Source organism: Nerophis lumbriciformis, linkage group LG14 (assembly GCF_033978685.3).
Source record: "Nerophis lumbriciformis linkage group LG14, RoL_Nlum_v2.1, whole genome shotgun sequence".
In the NCBI taxonomy this organism is placed as follows: domain Eukaryota; kingdom Metazoa; phylum Chordata; class Actinopteri; order Syngnathiformes; family Syngnathidae; genus Nerophis; species Nerophis lumbriciformis.
In genome coordinates this window covers 11,028,811-11,048,479 of record NC_084561.2, presented here as the reverse complement: position 1 = coordinate 11,048,479, position 19,669 = coordinate 11,028,811, and the positions used below count along the sequence as shown (strand labels likewise).

Here is a 19,669-nt window from a genome sequence, read left to right as displayed (position 1 = left end):
GAAAAAAAGTCCTCCTTTCTGTCCAATACCACATGAAAGTGGTTGGTTTTTGGCATCTTATTTGTCCAGCTTCCGTACTCCTTAGTATACACTTTACAAGAAATACATTGTCGGCAAACTCCGTAGCTTGCAAGCTTGTACACGCCAGCTTTCTGAGACTCTTATTTTGGTAGCGCAGGCAGGATGAAGCAGAGATTTTATTGTGCAACTGTGCAGTCGGTCTTTGGAGTTTTGACGACAGGTACGGCGCCAGAGTCTGTTGAAATAAAGTGTTTCTCGCCTGCCAGTCGGTAATTTTAATGAGCTGGCAGCAGCCAGCGTCATCTCAGAAGACCCTCGGGTGCCGTGAATGTCAATCAAGTGACGAAAGTGACGTCATAGTGAAGATTTATGACCGCTCATTTTTAGGACTATTTTTTTAATGCCTGGCTGGTGATCGACTCACACACCCTCCGAGATCGACCGGTAGATCGCGATCGACGTAATGAGCACCCCTGCTCTAGCCTTTAAATAGACCCCCCTTTTAGACCAGTTGATCTGCCATTTCTTTTCTGCTCTGCCCCTCGCCCTATGGTCGCGAAAATACTGTATAGTGGCTTCGATAACGGGAACCGGTTCTCAAAAAGGGATTTGAATCCATGGAATCGGTTCTTCTCTTATCGAAGCATCGGGAGAACCGGTTTTCGAACATCATCCCTAGTAGTAAGGACTAAGATAATAGTGCAAAAATATCCGCCACATCCTAGTGAACGAGAAGGTAAATTAACAAGGGAATTAAATAATTTTCCATGCAACTCCAAACTGGTCAGGAGCAATCTAACAGATTGAAAACTTGCAACACAACGATACAAAGATACCTGTATCAATGAAAATCAACCAGTCCTCTCCAGAACTTGCTAGGAGCTAAACCAAAGAATACTTTCAAGTAAAAATACACCTGATTTGGGGAGACAATATCAGGCAGGAGCCTCGGGAACTATCTTTATAAATAGGACACAAAAAGCTGCAGGGTGTGATGGCCAATTTGGATTTTCTTGTTAAATAGGATCTTTTTTAATGTTGCCATTACAAAAATGTGACGTATAATGTGGATGGAATGGGCCCTAGAAGTGACCCGAATGTGCACCAAACATGACGTCACACGCTCTGCAGTGAAGTAGACATGGCTCTGATTCATGTAGGCCACTCCTGATGCATTTGTGGCAAGTTTAAGGATTTTGTGCAACCAGTTTTCTCAAACTTCAACTCAACTGCACTTAAAAAAATGTGCCTATCATTCACAATCCTAATTAGAGACAAGAACACACGACTTTCCTTTTTCTGTGCGTTCTGAATAGTGAAAAACTGCTAGCACGAGGCCACTGACAAGGCAGGTAATGGGGATTCTCCAAAACCCTCCAACAATTCTCCATTTACTTGTCATGACCTGCATATTAACCAAGGTATAGCAACATTGTTATTGTAGGAGATAACACAGAGGAACTACTTTTCTAGCATAATGACACAACGCCTCGCTCGCAGTGCCTTGGACTACAATAGAGAGCCGACGGGCATGCTATCAGCGACTGGAGTTGCTATTGCTGGACCACCTTTGAGTATGGAACATTTTGAATCTTAGAAATTCTAAATGCTACCAGCTTAAAATCAGGACCGACATATCTGGCCCTCAACTTGACGACATTGCTAGGGAAGACGCAGCAAGATGATTGTTTCGTCCTAGCATTTTTTACCTGAGGACTGGGGGTTATGTTGAATTTACCAGCTAAACAAGGAGTAAAGTCTGTGCTGAAAAATACAACCTTTCCATTAGAGAGTTTTGTCAAATTGTTGTTGCTACATGCTCTTACTTAGTGTTTCACTATGGCTGAATCTGCCGAGCACCCAGCTTTTAAAAGTTGTAGCTCATCTTCCATATATTCAGGCTAAAAAAGATAAGGTTCTGGTATATCATTTGTCCCAAAGTACTTATCTGTGGTTCCCACAAAGTTGTTGTTGTTGACGCTAGTAGCATTCGTTGCTATGCCCTCTGTGAAATCAATGTGCCAAGGAAAGAAGCTTCGGTAATGCTTAAAATGATAAATAATTGCTTGGATGTGAATGATGTCATGTCTGGCTCATTAAATATGCGTGATTGTCAAGCAGCAACTGTTCTCAATTGGTATTTTCGAAGAAAAATGCCCTATGATTGCAAAGTTTTCAGCTGTAGGAACCGTTAAAATCGCGAAAAGGATAAACGTTTCTTCACAGTTCGTCTAGAGGTAATCAAGAAGAGTGTAAGATTTTACAAAAGACGACGACAAAAGTGGCACGCACTCCAGTACAAGGGAGCAAAGTCGAAGCACGAATTTGCAGTAACCACTACGTTAAAGGTTTGTTTGATATATTTTTAATATACTTTACTCATTTAGTATTTCCCATTGAAGTATTATTTTTTTTAACAAACAGAAACCAGAAAGTCTGAGCCACTGATACTTTGTCAGAAAGGTACTTGTATGTCTCCCTTCTTGTTTATTTTGTACCAAAATGTGTCATAGTACATACAACAGGACAAAAATCCAATATGGTGATGATTCAGTAATTGTCTGTTAAATTGATATGCGGTCACGGGTGTCAAGCTGTTGGGTCCTAGTTTAATTGCAAAACGCAAAGCTAAATCATGAAATGCAACAGTATCCGAGAAAAAACGATTCACTGTTATACGGGAGAGTCCTGATACCAATTTCTTTGATGCAGCCACACACAAAGAAGTTGTAGGCATCATGCTTTTCCAAGTGTTCATCTGTTTTGTCGTGTAGAATGATGTCTGGAGCACAAGATAGTTGACATGTCTTGTGAACTCCACCGACGGATAACACCTGATATCACTCAACAAATCTTTTTTTTCTAAGTAAAAGTATCTTATCCATTGCAAACTTACACTTTTTTGCTCGTATCTGTTTTTTGCAGGAAGAGCCCTTGCGTACTCAAGATAGTTTGTACGGTGTTTGCTGCACAACAGCCATCTTGGCTTGGTTGACCACCACTGGTTTTCACTTCCGGGAAGAAGGAACGTGACGGAATACAAGCAATACTGCAACATGTTGTCATGAATGTGTCTGCTACTGCACGTTTACAGCATGTATATAAAACATTGTTGAAGGTTGTGGTGTGTTTTTAGAGGGCTTTATCGGCAGAATAGCAAAGTTACCGTATTTTTCGGACTATAAGTCACAGTTTTTTTCATAGTTTGGCCGGGGGTGCGACTTATACTCAGGAGCAACTTATGTGTGAAATTATTAACACATTACCGTAAAATATCAAATAATATTATTTAGCTCATTCACGTAAGAGACTAGACGTATAAGATTTCATGGGATTTAGCGATTAGGAGTGACAGATTGTTTGGTAAACGTATAGCATGTTCTATATGTTATAGTTATTTGAATGACTCTTACCATAATATGTTACGTTAACATACCAGGCACGTTCTCAGTTGGTTATTTATGCCTCATATAGCGTACACTTATTCAGCCTGTTGTTCACTATTCTTTATTCATTTTAAATTGCCTTTCAAATGTCTATATTTTCGGTGTTGGCTTTTATCAAATACATTTCCCCAAAAAATGCGACTTATAGTCCAGTGCGACTTATATATGTTTTTTTCCTTCTTTATTATGCATTTTCGGCCGGTGCGACTTATACTCCGGAGCGACTTATAGTCCAAAAAATACGGTAATAGCAAAACTAAATAGCATCCCAATTATTACATTGTTAACTGCCTTGTGCTAGCAGTTTGTTATATTATGTAGAACGCACAGAAAAGAGAAAGACATACATCCTTGTATGACAAAGGGATTATGGATAATGGGATATTTGTTGCAAGGTCTGCTTCGAAGAACTTGTGTGCGAGCAGTCGGGAGACAAAAGAGGTGGAACATGACGCGAGTTTCTAGAACAATATTTTTGTCTGTTTTGTCAATTTTTTATTTTGCGGATGTTTTTTTTGGTGAATAATTATGACGCTTATCGCTATTTGATGACGTACATGTCAGATGAACGTAATCCGATCGTTCAGACTGCAGTCACAGTCCATACATATCTGATTTATATCCACATACAAAAGAGGCCTGGGTCAGATTTGAAAAATGTTGAATTGCACTGTTCACATTGACGTGAAAAAATTCCATACAGGTCACATATTGGGGGAAAAAATCGGGATTGACATGCAGTGTGAAAAAGGCCATAGGTTGGATGAACGCGACCTGATCGTTCAGACTGGAGTTGCCTTGGCTACACATACAAAAAAAGCCTTGGTCAGATTTTACTCTTTTATTATTACATTACATTGTTAACTGCCTTGTGCTAGCAGTTTGTTATACTACGTAGAACGCACAGAAAAGAGAAAGACATACATCCTTGTATGACAAAGGGATTATGGATAATGGGTCATTTGTTGCAAGGTCTGCTTTGAAGAACTTGTGTGCGAGCAGTCGGAGACAAAAGAGGTGGAACATGACGCGAGTTCCTAGAATCAATATTTTTGTCTGTTTTGTCAATTTTTTATTTTGCAAATGTTTTTTTGGTGAATAATTATGACGCTTATCGCTATTTGATGACGTACATGTCAGATGAACGTAATCCGATCGTTCAGACTGCAGTCACAGTCCATACATATCTGATTTATATCCACATACAAAAGAGGCCTGGGTCAGATTTGAAAAATGTTGAATTGCACTGTTCACGTTGACGTGAAAAAATCCCATACAGGTCACATATGGGGGAAAAAAATCGGGATTGACATGCAGTGTGAAAAAGGCCATAGGTTGGATGAACGCGACCTAATCGTTCAGACTGGAGTTGCCTTGGCTACACATACAAAAGAGGCCTCGGTCAGATTTTACGCTTTTATTATTACATTACATTGTTAACTGCCTTGTGCTAGCAGTTTGTTATACTATGTAGAACGCACAGAAAAGAGAAAGACATACATCCTTGTATGACAAAGGGATTATGGATAATGGGATATTTGTTGCAAGGTCTGCTTCGAAGAACTTGTGTGCGAGCAGTCGGAGACAAAAGAGGTGGAACATGACGCGAGTTTCTAGAACAATATTTTTGTCTGTTTTGTCAATTTTTTTATTTTGCGGATGTTTTTTTGGGTGAATAATTATGACGCTATTTGATGACGTACATGTCAGATGAACGTAATCCGATCGTTCAGACTGCAGTCACAGTCAATACATATCTGATTTACTGTATATCCACATACGAAAGAGGCCTGGGTCAGATTTGAAAAATGTTGAATTGCACTGTTCACATTGAAGTGAAAAAATCCCATACAGGTCACATATGGGGGGAAAAAATCGGGATTGACATGCAGTGTGAAAAAGGCCATAGGTTGGATGAACGCGACCTGATCGTTCAGACTGGAGTTGCTTTGGCTACACATACAAAAGAGGCCTCGGTCAGATTTTACGCTTTTATTATTATTTTTTTAAATCAATTAAGTTGTTTTACCTAAAAGCTAGACAGTTTAATGTACCGGTAAGTCATTTAGTTTTTACTGTACCCAAAATGAACCGAACTGTGACCTTAAAAGTGAAGTCTATACGGAACCGTGATGATGGTCTACCGTTACACCCCAATGTATGATAATATTTATACGTGGTTTCACAGCTACAAGCAGGCAACCATAGTTGTCTGCAGTAAAATTTAAGTTTGTAATGATAAACTATATTAATGTATGTGGTAAAAGTTGTGACAGTTGGTATTACTGTCTTAAATAAAAATTATTGAAAAAAATGTGATTGATAGTCGCACTTTGATAAACTCACGGACCGACTAACGCTAACTTGCTAGCCGGCTTAAACGCTAACATGAAAACAAGAGACATCAATGTCTTTCTCTATTAAGAAACGACATACCAAACTAAACTTACAGTCATACTTGCCAACCTTGAGACCTTCGAATTCGGGAGATTGTGGGGGGGTTTGAGGTGGGCGGGGTTGGGGCGCGGGGTTTGGTGGTAGCGGCCGTGTATATTGTAGCCCGGAAGAGTTAGGGATGCAAGGGATTCTGGGTATTTGTTCTGTTGTGTTACGGTGCGGATGTTCTCCCGAAATGTGTTTGTCATTCTTGTTTGGTGTGGGTTCACAGTGTGGCGCATATTTGTAACAGTGTTAAAGTTGTTTATAAGGCCACCCTCAGTGTGACCTGTATGACTGTTGATCAAGTATGTCTTGCAGTCACTTTCGTGTGTATGCAGAAGCCGCATACAACATGTGACTGGGCCGGCACGCTGTTTGTGTGGTGATAAAGCGGACGCGTCGACAGGATGTAGAGGACGCTAAAGGCAGTGCCATCACGGCACGCCCTTAATATTGTTGTCCGGGTGAAAATCGGGAGAAATTCGGGAGAATGGTTGCCCCGGGAGATTTTCGGGAGGGGCACTGAAATTCGGGAGTCTCCCGGAAAAATCGGGAGGGTTGGCAAGTATGCTTACAGTAGGTCTGGGTTAGTTTTTGCCTCACTCCCGTGAGAATCCTGTGTGTGATTGAAGAATTATGAGTGGGTGTTGGTTAATTTATTCAGGACAACCACCAGTAACATCTGTGAGCAGATAATACTGTATCATCTCTTTCTCTTTCGAACGAATCATGTCTTCACCGTAGTAGTGCATTCTTCACTCCTGCTTTAAGTGAGGGATGAGGCAAAACCTGTATATAAACACATTACTGTCTAAGCAACGAGATTATCAATTGTGCACATTTAACCTACAAGCTGTTCTCTCTTGGCAAAGAGTGATCGAGCTATACGACAGTGAATGTTTTTTCTCCACTACTTTATAGACAAAGACAAAGCTATCAACAAAAGCAAGAGAAGTCGCGTGACGTCACATAAACCGTACATAAGGCACATTTAAATAAAAATTAAAACATCTAAACACTCAGAAATAGGGCTCTTAAAGGGGAACTGCACTTTTTTTTATTTAATTTTGCCTTTCGTTGACGACAAATTTATTTTTTTAATGTATTCTAACCATACTTGCCAACCTTGAGACCTCCAATTTCGGGAGGTGTGGGGGTGGGGGGTTGGGGGGGCGTGGTTAAGAGGGGAGGAGTATATTGACAGCTAGAATTCACCAAGTCATGTATTTCATTATATATATATATATTATCTACATCCTGAAAATATGCAAACAAAACTGTGTTTAGATAATTGATACTTCAAACTTGCATAAATAAATATTAAGGAATATAACATAACTTGGCTTCTGAGAGCTTCAAAATGTAATGAATAAAATGTTAAAGTTGTTGATAAACAAGCAATTATTTTAATAATTAAATATGGTCATTTTAAATGAATTATTATGATCATTTAAAATCAATTATTTCAAATATGTTTATTTTAATGTATAATTCTATGGCTGAGTGTAATAAGGAGTCCGAAAAAATACAAATAAAAATATAATTAATTTTGATGTTTTTAGCTAAATATAGTAAAAACATTTTTTTTTTTTATTATTAATATATATATTTATTTTTAGGTAAGATGAACATAATAATACAATTTATCTATAGTCTAGATGATTTAGTTCTTGTCACCCTGTTGTCCTCCCGTCATGAAAAAAGGCTGTCCTGACTCAGGTCGCATGGAGCTGGAGGGGGCGTGGCCTCAAGTTCCGGCTGAAAATCGGGAGATTTTCGGGAGAATATTTGTCCCGGGAGGTTTTCGGGAGAGGCGCTGAATTTCGGGAGTCTCCCGGAAAATTCGGGAGGGTTGGCAAGTATGATTTTAACTCGTAAATAAACGTGTATAAAAGTATGCTTACAACGGCGCCAAAGGGAGGTCCTCTATTCCGCCCATGAAACCCAATAAATAACTATCCAAAAAGCGCCATCTTGACTTGAATATTAACCAAGTATTAATGATATTGTTATTATAGGTGCTATAACAGACAAACTATTTATAGCGGCGCCATGATCACAAGCTTGTATTCACATCATTGAGTGGCAAGCTGCTTCCTGGCTTCCTTGCTCATGAAAGTTTATTCTAAATCATAAATCATGCCTCTCACCTGGATAGTAGAAGGATGAAGACGTATTCTGACAAGTTGGTACACTTTGACAGCCAATTTAGACCTGGATATGGAGAAAACGACACGAAAAGACGCTTGGTTCCACTCCCCTCTTCTTCGCGAGGATTATGACTCATTCGTCATCTCAACGGGAATATATCAAGATTCTATCAATCGGCATCCTAATGACAGCAGAAATTTTACGGTAAAAGATGTTTTATTTTGTTTGTTGGCTCTCATGAAGTCTGCAGTGAGTAATAATCAATGATGTTAAAAAAAGCAAACGTTGCGAGGCGTTTTTGAAATTAATGCGCTGCGTATGCCTAAAATGAGCAAAATACGTAAATATTAAATTATATTATAAATGTGCCGGTTACTACATTGTAAGCAGACTTTTGATCGCATTTATTTACGATTTAGATTACAGGTTAGAGCAGTGGTCCCCAACCTTTTTGTAGCTGCGGACCGGTCAACACTTGAAAATTTGGGGGGGAGATGTATGCTATTTTTTTTTTTTGTCATAAAGAAATACAATCATGTGTGCTTACGGACTGTATCCCTGCAGACTGTATTGATCTATGTTGATATATAATGTATATATTGTGTTTTTTATGTTGATTTAATAAAAAATAAAAACTTTATTTTTTTTTTTTTAATTTCTTGTGCGGCCCGGTACCAATAGGTCCACGGACCGGTACCGGGCCGCCGCCTGGTGGTTGGGGACCACTTGATTAGAGTGTCCGTCTTAAAATCGGTAGGTTGTGAGTTCAAACCCCAGTCGAATCATACCAAAGACTATAAAAATGGGACTCCCTGCTTGGCACTCAGCATCAAGGTTTGGAATTGGGGGTTAAATCACCAAAAATGATTCCCGGGCGCGGCCACCACTGCTGCTCACTGCTCCCTTCACCTCCCAGGGGGTGATCAAGGGTGATGGGTCAAATGCAGAGAATAATTTTGCCACACCTAGTGTGTGTGTGACAATCATTGGTACTTTAACTTTAACTTTAATACAAAAAAAACATGTGTTCTTCTCTTACATAAGGATTGTGAGTGATAGGCAAAATTCCCCTAAAAAAGTGCAGTTCCCCTTTAAGAATCCAGGACAATATTTAATGTTTCTTCCGCCAAGAAAGTATATTGTGTGTCAATTTATCAGATTTTTTTTTTTAAATAAAACTTGGTTAGTCAGTGTGGGTATGAATACGTTATAAGCACTTTCAACTACACCGCGATAATAATGATAACCGTGATATGACATTTTCATATCGTTGAATCCCTTGTACTTAATAACATATCATGTAGTCCTGTCATATTTTCAAGTTGATGTTCCCCGCTGTGTGCGCGTGTGTGAACGTGCACACACACATTTACAAGACGTACTGTACAGTGTGCATGCCTAAAACTGGAAACACCCCCCCACACACCATAGCTTAAGTTAGAACGTGTAACTTACAACTTGTTGTCTTTCTCCGGCCCCACACATTGTTTTCTGTTTGCGTTATTTGCATTTAATAATACATACCTCCATGTCTACACATTTTCTTGCCCGGTTTTCTTGCACATTCCTTGGATATTCTTTTGACTGTAAAATGAATAGAACACTAAAAAATAACATGTGGCCCCCTCGACACAAAATGCACAGATGTTTTAGCATGCACACACACACAAACACGCACACACACAGACGCAAACACAAACACATCACAAAAACACCTGACTGTTTGTAAAACAAAAAAATATGAATTGGGGGAATATTTTTAAAAGCACCATATTCTTAGAGCACTGTTTCGTTAACCACAATATTTAAGGATAACAACTAAAAAAGGTAATTAGTGTAGAAATAACATGTGAATGCTGAAAAGCGGACCTGAAATGCTTTGCAGAAAATGTCGAATTACAAATTAAAAGTTGGGATTTTTGGAATGTAGAAATGTAATTTTCATGTTGCAATGTTTAGAATCAGTTTTAAAAATTAGTAGTAAAACTTAGTAGTACAGTGTTCCTTCTCCACTTCACATTGCCAATTTTAAAATTGTAAATAGGTATTTTTTATCTACGTGGATTATAAAATATTTGTATTATGAAGCCTTTGCCCACGTAACATAACACGTCACTCTTGGCTGATGGCGGGCAGCTGATTGTCCTGGTACACTGCAAAAACTGAAATCTAAGTAAGATTAAATATCTCAAATAAGGGTGATATTTGCTTATGTTCTGTCTGATAAGATAATTCTTCTCACTAAGCAGATTTTATGTTAAGAGTGTTTTACTTGTTTTAAGGGTTTTGGTCCTAAATGATCTCAGTAAGATATTGCAGCTTGTTGCTGAGATTTGATGACCTATATTGAGTAAAACATGCTTGAAACTAGAATATCAACTGTTGCAAAGCTGTGTCATCAACACTCACAAGTGTAAAACTGCTTTTTCAAAGTAATACTTTCTCATTTCAAGCATGAAACAAAAAAATCATGACTTTGACACAATTGTGTCTCATAATTAAAACGGATGACAGCCAAATGGACTTTGCTGTTTTATTTTCAATGAAACAATAGAAAATACGTACTCCTATAGTAGTACAGTTGGCACAGTACAGTAAACTGACAGTTAATATTTAAACATTTAACATTTCTAACAATGTTGAACAGAAATAGATCATGCACATTCGGATAAATTCTTGAAAATGACAATTAAAACATTGTATATATGCGCACTAATTGACTGAAAGAGCACGCACTTGGCGCGATGATGTCATGTTGTCGATGGAAAAATGCATTTTTAGATCATATGATTTGCCTGAGCGGCTAGGAGACCCCGAGAGTAACAAGCGGTTGCCTTGTTGCCTTTCCACTAAACAATAAATTAGTTTTTAGTATAAGTTTGCTGGTTTAAAAAAAATCTAATGCTGAGCGCATATCATTATGTCAAGATAATGGCACTAGCATTTACTTCACTTAAGAATATTTGTCAACATATTGAGCAAAAAGGTCTCTTTTTTTTCCTACCAAGAAAAGTGCACTTGTTATTAGTGAGAATATACTTATTTTAAGGTATTTTTGGGTTCATTGAAGTTAGCTAATTTTACTTGTTTTGGAAAGTCTTGACAAGCCAAATTTTCTTGTTCTATTGGCAGATAATTTGGCTTAGTTCAAATAAAATACCCCAAATGTATTTAATTTTTTTTCTTGTTTTTTAACACTGACTTTTTGCAGTGTAGCCTTTGCTTGTTTTTGTGAAAAAATATTTATTATTGATTCGAATTCCTACAATGTCGTCCAAATTTTCTGCGCCTTCTAAGGTTTCTAGTACAGAACCTACACCCCAGAGGAAGCTGCTTACTATCGAACTTACAAACTTTTACAATGTGCCAAATTAGCCTCTGTGTACAAACGCTTTGCTCATTCATTTTGTGTCCCGTTGGCAGCCATTTTAGGCTTGCTCGTATTGATGAGATTAGGGAAGCCGGCTTCGTACAACCGCAAGTTTTTAATTGTAAAGAAAATGGACTTTTCTGGAAAATAATGTCAAAGCGGACTTCTTTCACAGTGAGGGAGAAGACTACCACTGATTCAGCACACAAAGCTGCTTCTTTGCAGATGTTAATGTAATGTAAGTGGATTTTTCTCTATTAAATGTTTATTATTGTAGCACTATGGTTGTTAAAATTAAGGATTTTCATGATTTCTGATTGTTGGTGAGGGCACCAAGGGGACTTCTGTGTGTGTGCACGTGTTGGCAGAGTAGCACATACAGGACCTTCACTAAAATATGGACTTTTGCCGAGCCTTTTGCCGTTTTTGTGGGCGGTCTTATTTACGTGGTTCACATTCGATAGCGTCTCCTCCCCGTCATCTTTGTTGTAAAGTTCCTTGGGTGGATAATGTAAACTCACTATACCGGTATGTTTTAGCGGTTTCCGTGGCGAGTTTGCTGACAGATATAAGTAAGAACTTTGCACTACTTTATATTATATCAGATCCCGTAGATCCCACATCTCAGCTCAGATGTGCCGAGGATGTTGTCGAGGCTTGTGCAGCCCTTTGAGACACTCGTGATTTAGAGCTATATAAATAAACTTTGATTGATTGATTGATTGATTAGAAATGGCAACAGCAGAGGATGAATGTCCCATAACATAAAGATAGAGAAAAAGAAGAAGCCTACAGTGTCGCCAAAGGTGGACTCGCGCAATTTGTCAGGACTTATGCAGATCCCAAATACAGATCAGCAGGTACCAGAAGGTAATTGTTGCGTTTGGACCAGCTGTTCCTCCCAGGGAATTCAAGTCACAAGTCGCTCCCAAGCTCTTTACGACACTTAAAGCTGAGTAGAAAAACCACCAGAGACAGAATAGGTATTTTGTAATATATTTTAATATATTATTCATGTTTACATTGTTTCTTGTGGCGAACTTTGCTTCACTATATAAACTTTTCGATCTACTTTTCAAAAACCTGTTCAGTTCGTAAATCGAGGTTCCACTGTATGTGGTAAATATTATTACCAGCGTTTATAGGGTTCATAAAGACCTCAAATTAATACAATATTTATATACATCATAAAATAAATAGCGTCCCTATGGAAATTCACCAACCACGAGGAAGGTCTGGAACGTAATTTTGGCCATAATCGAGGGAACACTGCAGTGTCATAAAACAGTTTTAAATAGGAATGATTAAAGAAGAATTTTGGTTCTGTATGACATATGTGTCAACGCTCCTCAACATTCACACAATAAATAGTCTTACTTTTATTGCTATGATTAACTGTTTAATGGTTTGTTAAATGGTGTAAGTAATGTGTGCTTTTATGTTGGTGGGTTGAGGTGCAGTGTGTGTTGCAGCCGATCGTGCCTACGACTGTTTGAGTCAGGAGTACTACGAGCTTTTTGTTTGTGTATCACTACTCTGACGTCATTTCCTGACAATAACGAAAGCTGGTCAACTTTTTTGATGACTGGTAAAAACAAAAGAGATGACCAAATACACTTCATGCTTATTAAACATGCTCAAATTCATGCGCTCTCATGATGACACTCTGACAAAATGTTTTTTTTTTTACCAACGCCTTCTACGGTTGCTATAGCAACCATTATACCCACAGTCCGTGGATCTAACTTACCATCTTCAGTGGGAACATAGATGTTAAGGTAGAGGCAATCCTCGCTCTGGTCTTGGACGTACGTGGACACCACGTCGATACTGTTGGTGAACCAGACAGGCAGCATCACGTCCGGAAGGCGTCCGTCAACAATGTTCTGAGGGCACACCGGGGCAAAGTGGGTGGCGTTGCGGATCTCCGACCACGGCACCAACGGCTCGGGCGGCTGGAAGCGGCGCGCGCCTGTGGGCGGGGCGGCAAACGGGACGCCCAGGTACTGCACGACGGGCCCCAGGATGTCATTGTTCAACTCCTTCTTGATCCCACGCAACTTGCCATACGGGGTCGTGACCACTAGGTCGTTGTCGTCGTGTTTGTCGGCCTCCGCGGCACACGTGTGGCTCAGAAGTAGAAGCACCCAGAGCAAAGAGCGACATTTGTAAGTGTGACGCTCCAAACTGTATCGCATTTTTCTGCCGAAAGCAAAGAGCTGGAGTAGTCGGCAGCCTGTCCTTGGATGCTGCCCCCACCGAGCCATTACTCCAAACTTGTTCGCCGTGTTTGTGCTCATTGGTTTGTCACAATTCAATCAGTCTTGTGCGTACTCACCTGTGACATCCTCACATGAAATTACTCAAACGGGAGTCAATGACGGCAGGACTAATCCAAAGTTCAAAGGTCAGTTTGTTACACCCACGCCAGGGAAGATAGGCGTGCTCTTGTCAACGCAATATCCCGTCGATCAATTCAGTATTCCTCAGGAATCCGATAATGACGGTACATCCTTCTTCGTCATTCCTCGAGAGTTAACCGAGCCGGTCGATGAAAAGGCTTTCCATTTTTCTACTTTTGGAAGGTGACAATGAAGAGTAGGATAGGTGCTTGTTTTTTAGCAAGACCCTGCAAAACAAGGAATGTGCACATGCAATTAATACACACGTGTGAACAAAACATCTCTTTACTTTACTTTGGAAAAACAATAAATATATACTGTATATATTTTTGGGGAATTTTGCCTATCATTATGTCAGATAAGAACACAGATGTTTTTCTTTTTTTATGCATTCTAAATCGTAAATCTGCCTCACAATACGAAGGTCCTGAGTAGTCATGGGTTCAATCCCGGGCTCGGGATCTTTCTGTGTGGAGTTTGCATGTTCTCCCCGTGACTGCGTGGGTTCCCTCCGGGTACTCCGGCTTCCTCCCACTTCCAAAGACATGCACCTGGGGATAAGTTGATTGGCAACACTAAATTGGCCCTAGTGTGTGGATGTGAGTGTGAATGTTGTCTGTCTATCTGTGTTGGCCCTGCGATGAGGTGGCGACTTGTCCAGGGTGTACCCCGCCTTCCGCCCGATTGCAGCTGAGATAGGCTCCAGCGCCCCCCGCGACCCCAAAGGGAATAAGCGGTAGAAAATGGATGGATGGATAAATCGTAAAATACGACAAGTATGAGATGGCTAACAATGCGGCTAATGGACACTATTCCGCCCATAAAACCCTCTAAAAAACATCCAAAATCCGCCAACAATACCCTATTTACATCTCGTGACCTGGATATTAGCCAAGTATTAGCGATCTTGTTAGGACAAGCGCTAACACAGACAATCTACAAACCCCGTTTCCATATGAGTTGGGAAATTGTGTTAGATCATACTTGCCAACCCTCCCGAATTTTCCGGGAGACTCCCGAAATTCAGCGCCTCTCCCGAAAACCTCCCGGGACAAATATTCTCCCGAAAATCTCCCGATTTTCAGCCGGAGCTGGAGGCCACGCCCCCTCCAGCTCCATGAGGACCTGAGTGAGGACAGCCTTTTTTCACGACGGGAGGACAACAGGGTCATCCAGACTAGAGACAAATTGTATTATTATGTTTATCTTACCTAAAAATAAATATATTTATTAATTTTTTTTTAAATAACTAAATACATTTTTACTATATTTTGCGAAAAACATCAAAATTAATTGTATATTTATTTGTATTTTTTCTGACTCCTTATTACATCTAGCCATAGAATTATACATTAAAATAAACATATTTGAAATAATTAATTTTAAATTATCATAATAATTCATTTAAAATGACCATATTTAATTATTAAAATAATTGCTTGTTTATCAACAACTTTAGCATTTTATTCATTACATTTTGAAGCTCTCAGAAGCCAAGTTATGTTATATTCCTTAATATTTATTTATGCAAGTTTGAAGTATCAATTATCTAAACAGTTTTGTTTGCATATTTTCAGGATATATATATATATATGTATGTATGTATGTATGTATGTATGTATGTATATATATATATATATAATAATAATAGCTGGGATTTATATAGCGCTTTTCTGAGTACCCAAAGTCGCTTTACATGTAGAACCCATCATTCACACCTGGTGGTGGTAAGCTACTTTCATAGCCACAGCTGCCCTGGGGTAGACTGACGGAAGCGTGGCTGCATACATACATATATATGTATGTATGTATGTATGTATGTATGTATGTATGTATATATATATATATATATATATATATATATATATATATATATATATATATATATATATATATATATATTAAATACTTGACTTGGTGAATTCTAGCTGTCAATATACTCCTCCCCTCTTAACCACACCCCCAACCACGCCCCGCCCCACCCCCCTACCACGCCCCCCACCCCCCACCTGCCGAAATCGGAGGTCTCAAGGTTGGCAAGTATGTATTAGATGTAAATATAAACGGAATACAATGATTTGCAAATCCTTTTCAACCCATATTCAGTTGAATATGCTACAAAGACAACATATTTGATGTTCAAACGGATAAACATTTTTTTTTTGCAAATAATCATTAACTTTATGCGTTACTAATGCTACTAATACTACTAATGCGTTTTTGCAGTGTACCAGCTTTACACAGGTAAACACGCTTGTAGGACAGCTTGTATCGGAACGCTTTTAGATGCAAGCCGATATAATTACCGTATTTTTCGGAGTATAAGTCGCACCGGAGTATAAGTCGCACCTGCCGAAAATGCATAATAAAAAAGGAAAAAAACATATGTAAGTCGCACTGGAGCCCGGCCAAACTATGAAAAAAACTGCGACTTATAGTCCGAAAAATACGGTAAATGCTTATTTTTTTGCTGGTATCGGACCGGCATCCGATATCAATTTCACTTCAAAACCTGTACTGGTATAAACACATTAGTCTTAATGGATGCACTCATCAATCAATCAAAGTTGATTTATATATAATGTTGAAGTTTTTAAGGACCCTACAAATGTAAACCTTTACCGCCTCCGTTCCACGCCATGCCGCACACAAACTAATCCCACAACCCTTTGCCATCTAAGCAGTGTGCCTGTGCAAAAAAAAAAACACTTAATCTTTTAAAAGTGTCAGATCCCGGTACAGGGGGGCAGTGTGGTGAAATGTGTGTTGCCATGGTAACTGATTCGGTACAACCGTCAGCTAAAGGCTAAACTAAACATATTCTTTAAAAAATAAATAGAAGGTAGTTCAAAGCACGAGCACTTAAATGTAAGAAAGAAGCAAGCAGTCAGGGAGCAGCATGAATAATTGTATAAAACAAAACACTGATGTAACAAACGTAGAGCAGTGTTTGAAAAATAACACTTAGCCCTTCCAAAGCTGTAAGTATCATCCCTCTACTGCTATAACGCTATAAATAAACATCTTTATTTACTTTTATCCAAGGTTTATCAATGTGTTACAAGCAGTAAACAATATTATGTATTTGGTATTCATAGGCAGTGCAAGCAGAAAGTGCAAAGACAAGGCAAGAGTGATATCACCGTACATATAGTAAATAGTTTTTTTTTTTTTAAATGAATAAATAAATAACATTTGTATAAATACATAAAATTGGAATAGTTTTCCAAAATTCTGTGGTGTTGGGGGCAGTATAAGGGAGTGAGGTCAATGTTCATCTACAATTTTTCACATCTAACAACCAGTGTTAATTTATTCCTCAAACTTCTCAAGTTGTTTATTCGATTGGATCCTACTCGCTTGGTTAAAGGGGACATGACTTTTCTGACTTGTAAATGTTTTTACAATGTTGGATATAGGCTCCAGCACCCCCACGACCTCGAAAGGGACAAGCGGTAGAAATGGATGGATGGATACTTGTGTTAAACAATGCTAAAGCATCCAATCATAAGGCCCATGCAGTTCTAGAAGTCTCTGAACGCTACCTTGCTGTCTTTTTTCAACAGTGGATACATTTTATTGGATTTATTTGACAGGGATAGTATAATTAAACATTGCTACCCATAGGTAACCGATGTCGAAGTACATAAGACTTTTAGCCACGGGCTAATTTGCAATCCTCATCCCTGGTTAGGGCTTTAAAGAAAAGTTTAGAAAAGTGAAAAACACATACAAAAGGATTAAGAAAAATAGAAAATAAAAATACATTAAAAATAATTGGCCCTATTTGTCCATACTACATCCAGTTCTAGTGCTCACACGTCACATTGTGACATCACAGTGTGGTGGACGTACTTATTTGGGCATTTCTAGTATTTGCTTCCTCCCCCTCTGCTACAGGCTGTGCGACAGTTATGACTACTGGTGTCATTCTTTCTTGTCTCATGCCCTCCCACCTGCTCTGATGTCTACAAATACATAGGGCTGCAACTAACGATTAATTTGATAATCGATTAATCTGTCGATTATTACTTCGATTGATCAATTAATAATCGGATAAAAGAGACAAACTACATTTCTATCCTTTCCAGTATTTTATTGAAAGAAAAAAAACAGCATACTGGCACCATACTTATTTTGATTATTGTTTCTCAGCTGTTTGTACATGTTGCAGTTTATAAATAAAGGTTTATAAAAAAAATAGATAAAAACATTTTTAAAAATTAAATTTAAAAAAATTGCCACTGCGCATGCGCATAGCATAGATCCAACGAATCAATGACTAAATTAATCGGCAACTATTTTTATAATCGATTGTAATCGATTTAATCGATTAGTTGTTGCAGCCCTACAAATAAACAATACTTTGCAATTCAATGTTTAATGATGCATTGATATAATAATAATACAAATAAGTATTATTAATAATAATGACCAAGGATGTTTAGATCAGGGTTTTATGCTGCCAATTCCGATACTGATCATTTATGTGAGATCGACCGATACAAATCGATCACATCTATTAACCAAATGTTTCCATTTATTTATGGTGAGTACCATTGATAGTGTAACAATATCAGCACAATATTTAATATTTTTCTTTCAAAACATACAATTGTTTAAAACAAAGCAAATAATACATAATAAGTAAACAAGCGAAAACTACTATGTACTACTCAATTAAATCCTTTGGTTTTTGCCCTCAAAGTCTTCCTGTGTCCAGAGAATTATTACCTAAATTAATGTAATCATTAACAAAAAAAACAACAAAAAATATTTTGAGAAAATGAAAATATCGACCTAATCAATCTAGTATTGATCATATACTGATACTACCCTTGGTATCGACACTTCGATTAATGGATGGATCCGGCCTCCTCCTACGTGTGGTGTACCGACTGTGACAATGCTGACATCATGAATTGATTAACGTGGCCTCCGACTTAAACAAGTTGAAAAACGTATTAGGGTGTTACCATTTAGTGGTCAATTGTACGGAATATGTACTGTACTGTGCAATCTACTAATAAAAGTCTCAATAATCAATCAATCAAAAACCACACACAGTTGTTACATTATCCTCTCTCCAACTCTTATTAATCTACTTATTAATTTGCTGTTAATAAACTGATTACTTTCTGCTGCAACATGCTTTTATCTACATTTCTTAAACTTTACTAAACACTTATTTCTTGGTGTTGTTTAAAGCTAGTTTAGCTATTAGCATGCTGGCTCCTGACTTGCTCTCTGTGTGTAACATGTTTAGTAGTGATTTGCGATAACACTGATTTTCTTACTGATCCGATACCAAGTCAAATTCAGGCTGGTATCGGCGATACCAATCCAATACCGATATTTGGTGCAAATATACATAAGGTGTCTGGTCAAATTTAAAAAGTATTGTATTTCAAATGTTACTTTTGGGGAATCATCTTCAAACTATATAAAATCACAGCGAAACAAAAGATGGTGTTACTCTGCAATGAATGCGTTCTTATTTATATTCAACTCTATATGTAGTACCTCTAAAAAGCCTACGATAAAATGATACATACACTTTCTGTTTTATAATATTAAGTCATTCATTTTAATTGCCGGTAATTTTATTAAATAAACAAAGAAAATGTTTTATTGTAATTGCTATGTATCAGGAGTAGGGATGTCCCGATCCGATATTTGGATCGGATCGGCCGCCGATATTTGCAAAAAAATGCGTATCGGCAAGGCATGGGAAAATGCCGATCCAGATCCAGTTTTAAAAAAACTCCGGTCTGTGTTTTCCAACGCACCGATTTAAATAATACATTCCACTTTTCTGCTGCTCCCTAATTTCCGTTCCG

At 38.3% G+C, this 19,669-nt stretch overlaps 1 protein-coding gene across 6 annotated transcripts in view; it reads right to left on the bottom strand.

Annotated features, from left to right (window-relative positions):
- The window catches only part of nlgn1 (neuroligin 1), an 82,175-nt gene that overhangs the window by 54,081 nt on the left and 8,425 nt on the right, over nucleotides 1–19,669 (bottom strand). For 3 of the 6 annotated variants that reach the window (XM_061976058.1, XM_061976061.1, XM_061976059.1), the window contains exons 2-3: nucleotides 13,178–14,056; nucleotides 9,582–9,641 (exon numbers count right to left, since the gene is read on the bottom strand). The exons of 1 other annotated variant lie outside the window; for it this stretch is intronic. In XM_061976058.1, the coding sequence (XP_061832042.1) occupies nucleotides 9,582–9,641; nucleotides 13,178–13,727 (610 nt within the window). In that variant the 5' untranslated portion in view covers nucleotides 13,728–14,056. The remainder of the gene's footprint in view (nucleotides 1–9,581; nucleotides 9,642–13,177; nucleotides 14,057–19,669) is intronic. 2 more of the 6 variants (XM_061976060.1, XM_061976062.1) reach the window with 1 other exon arrangement.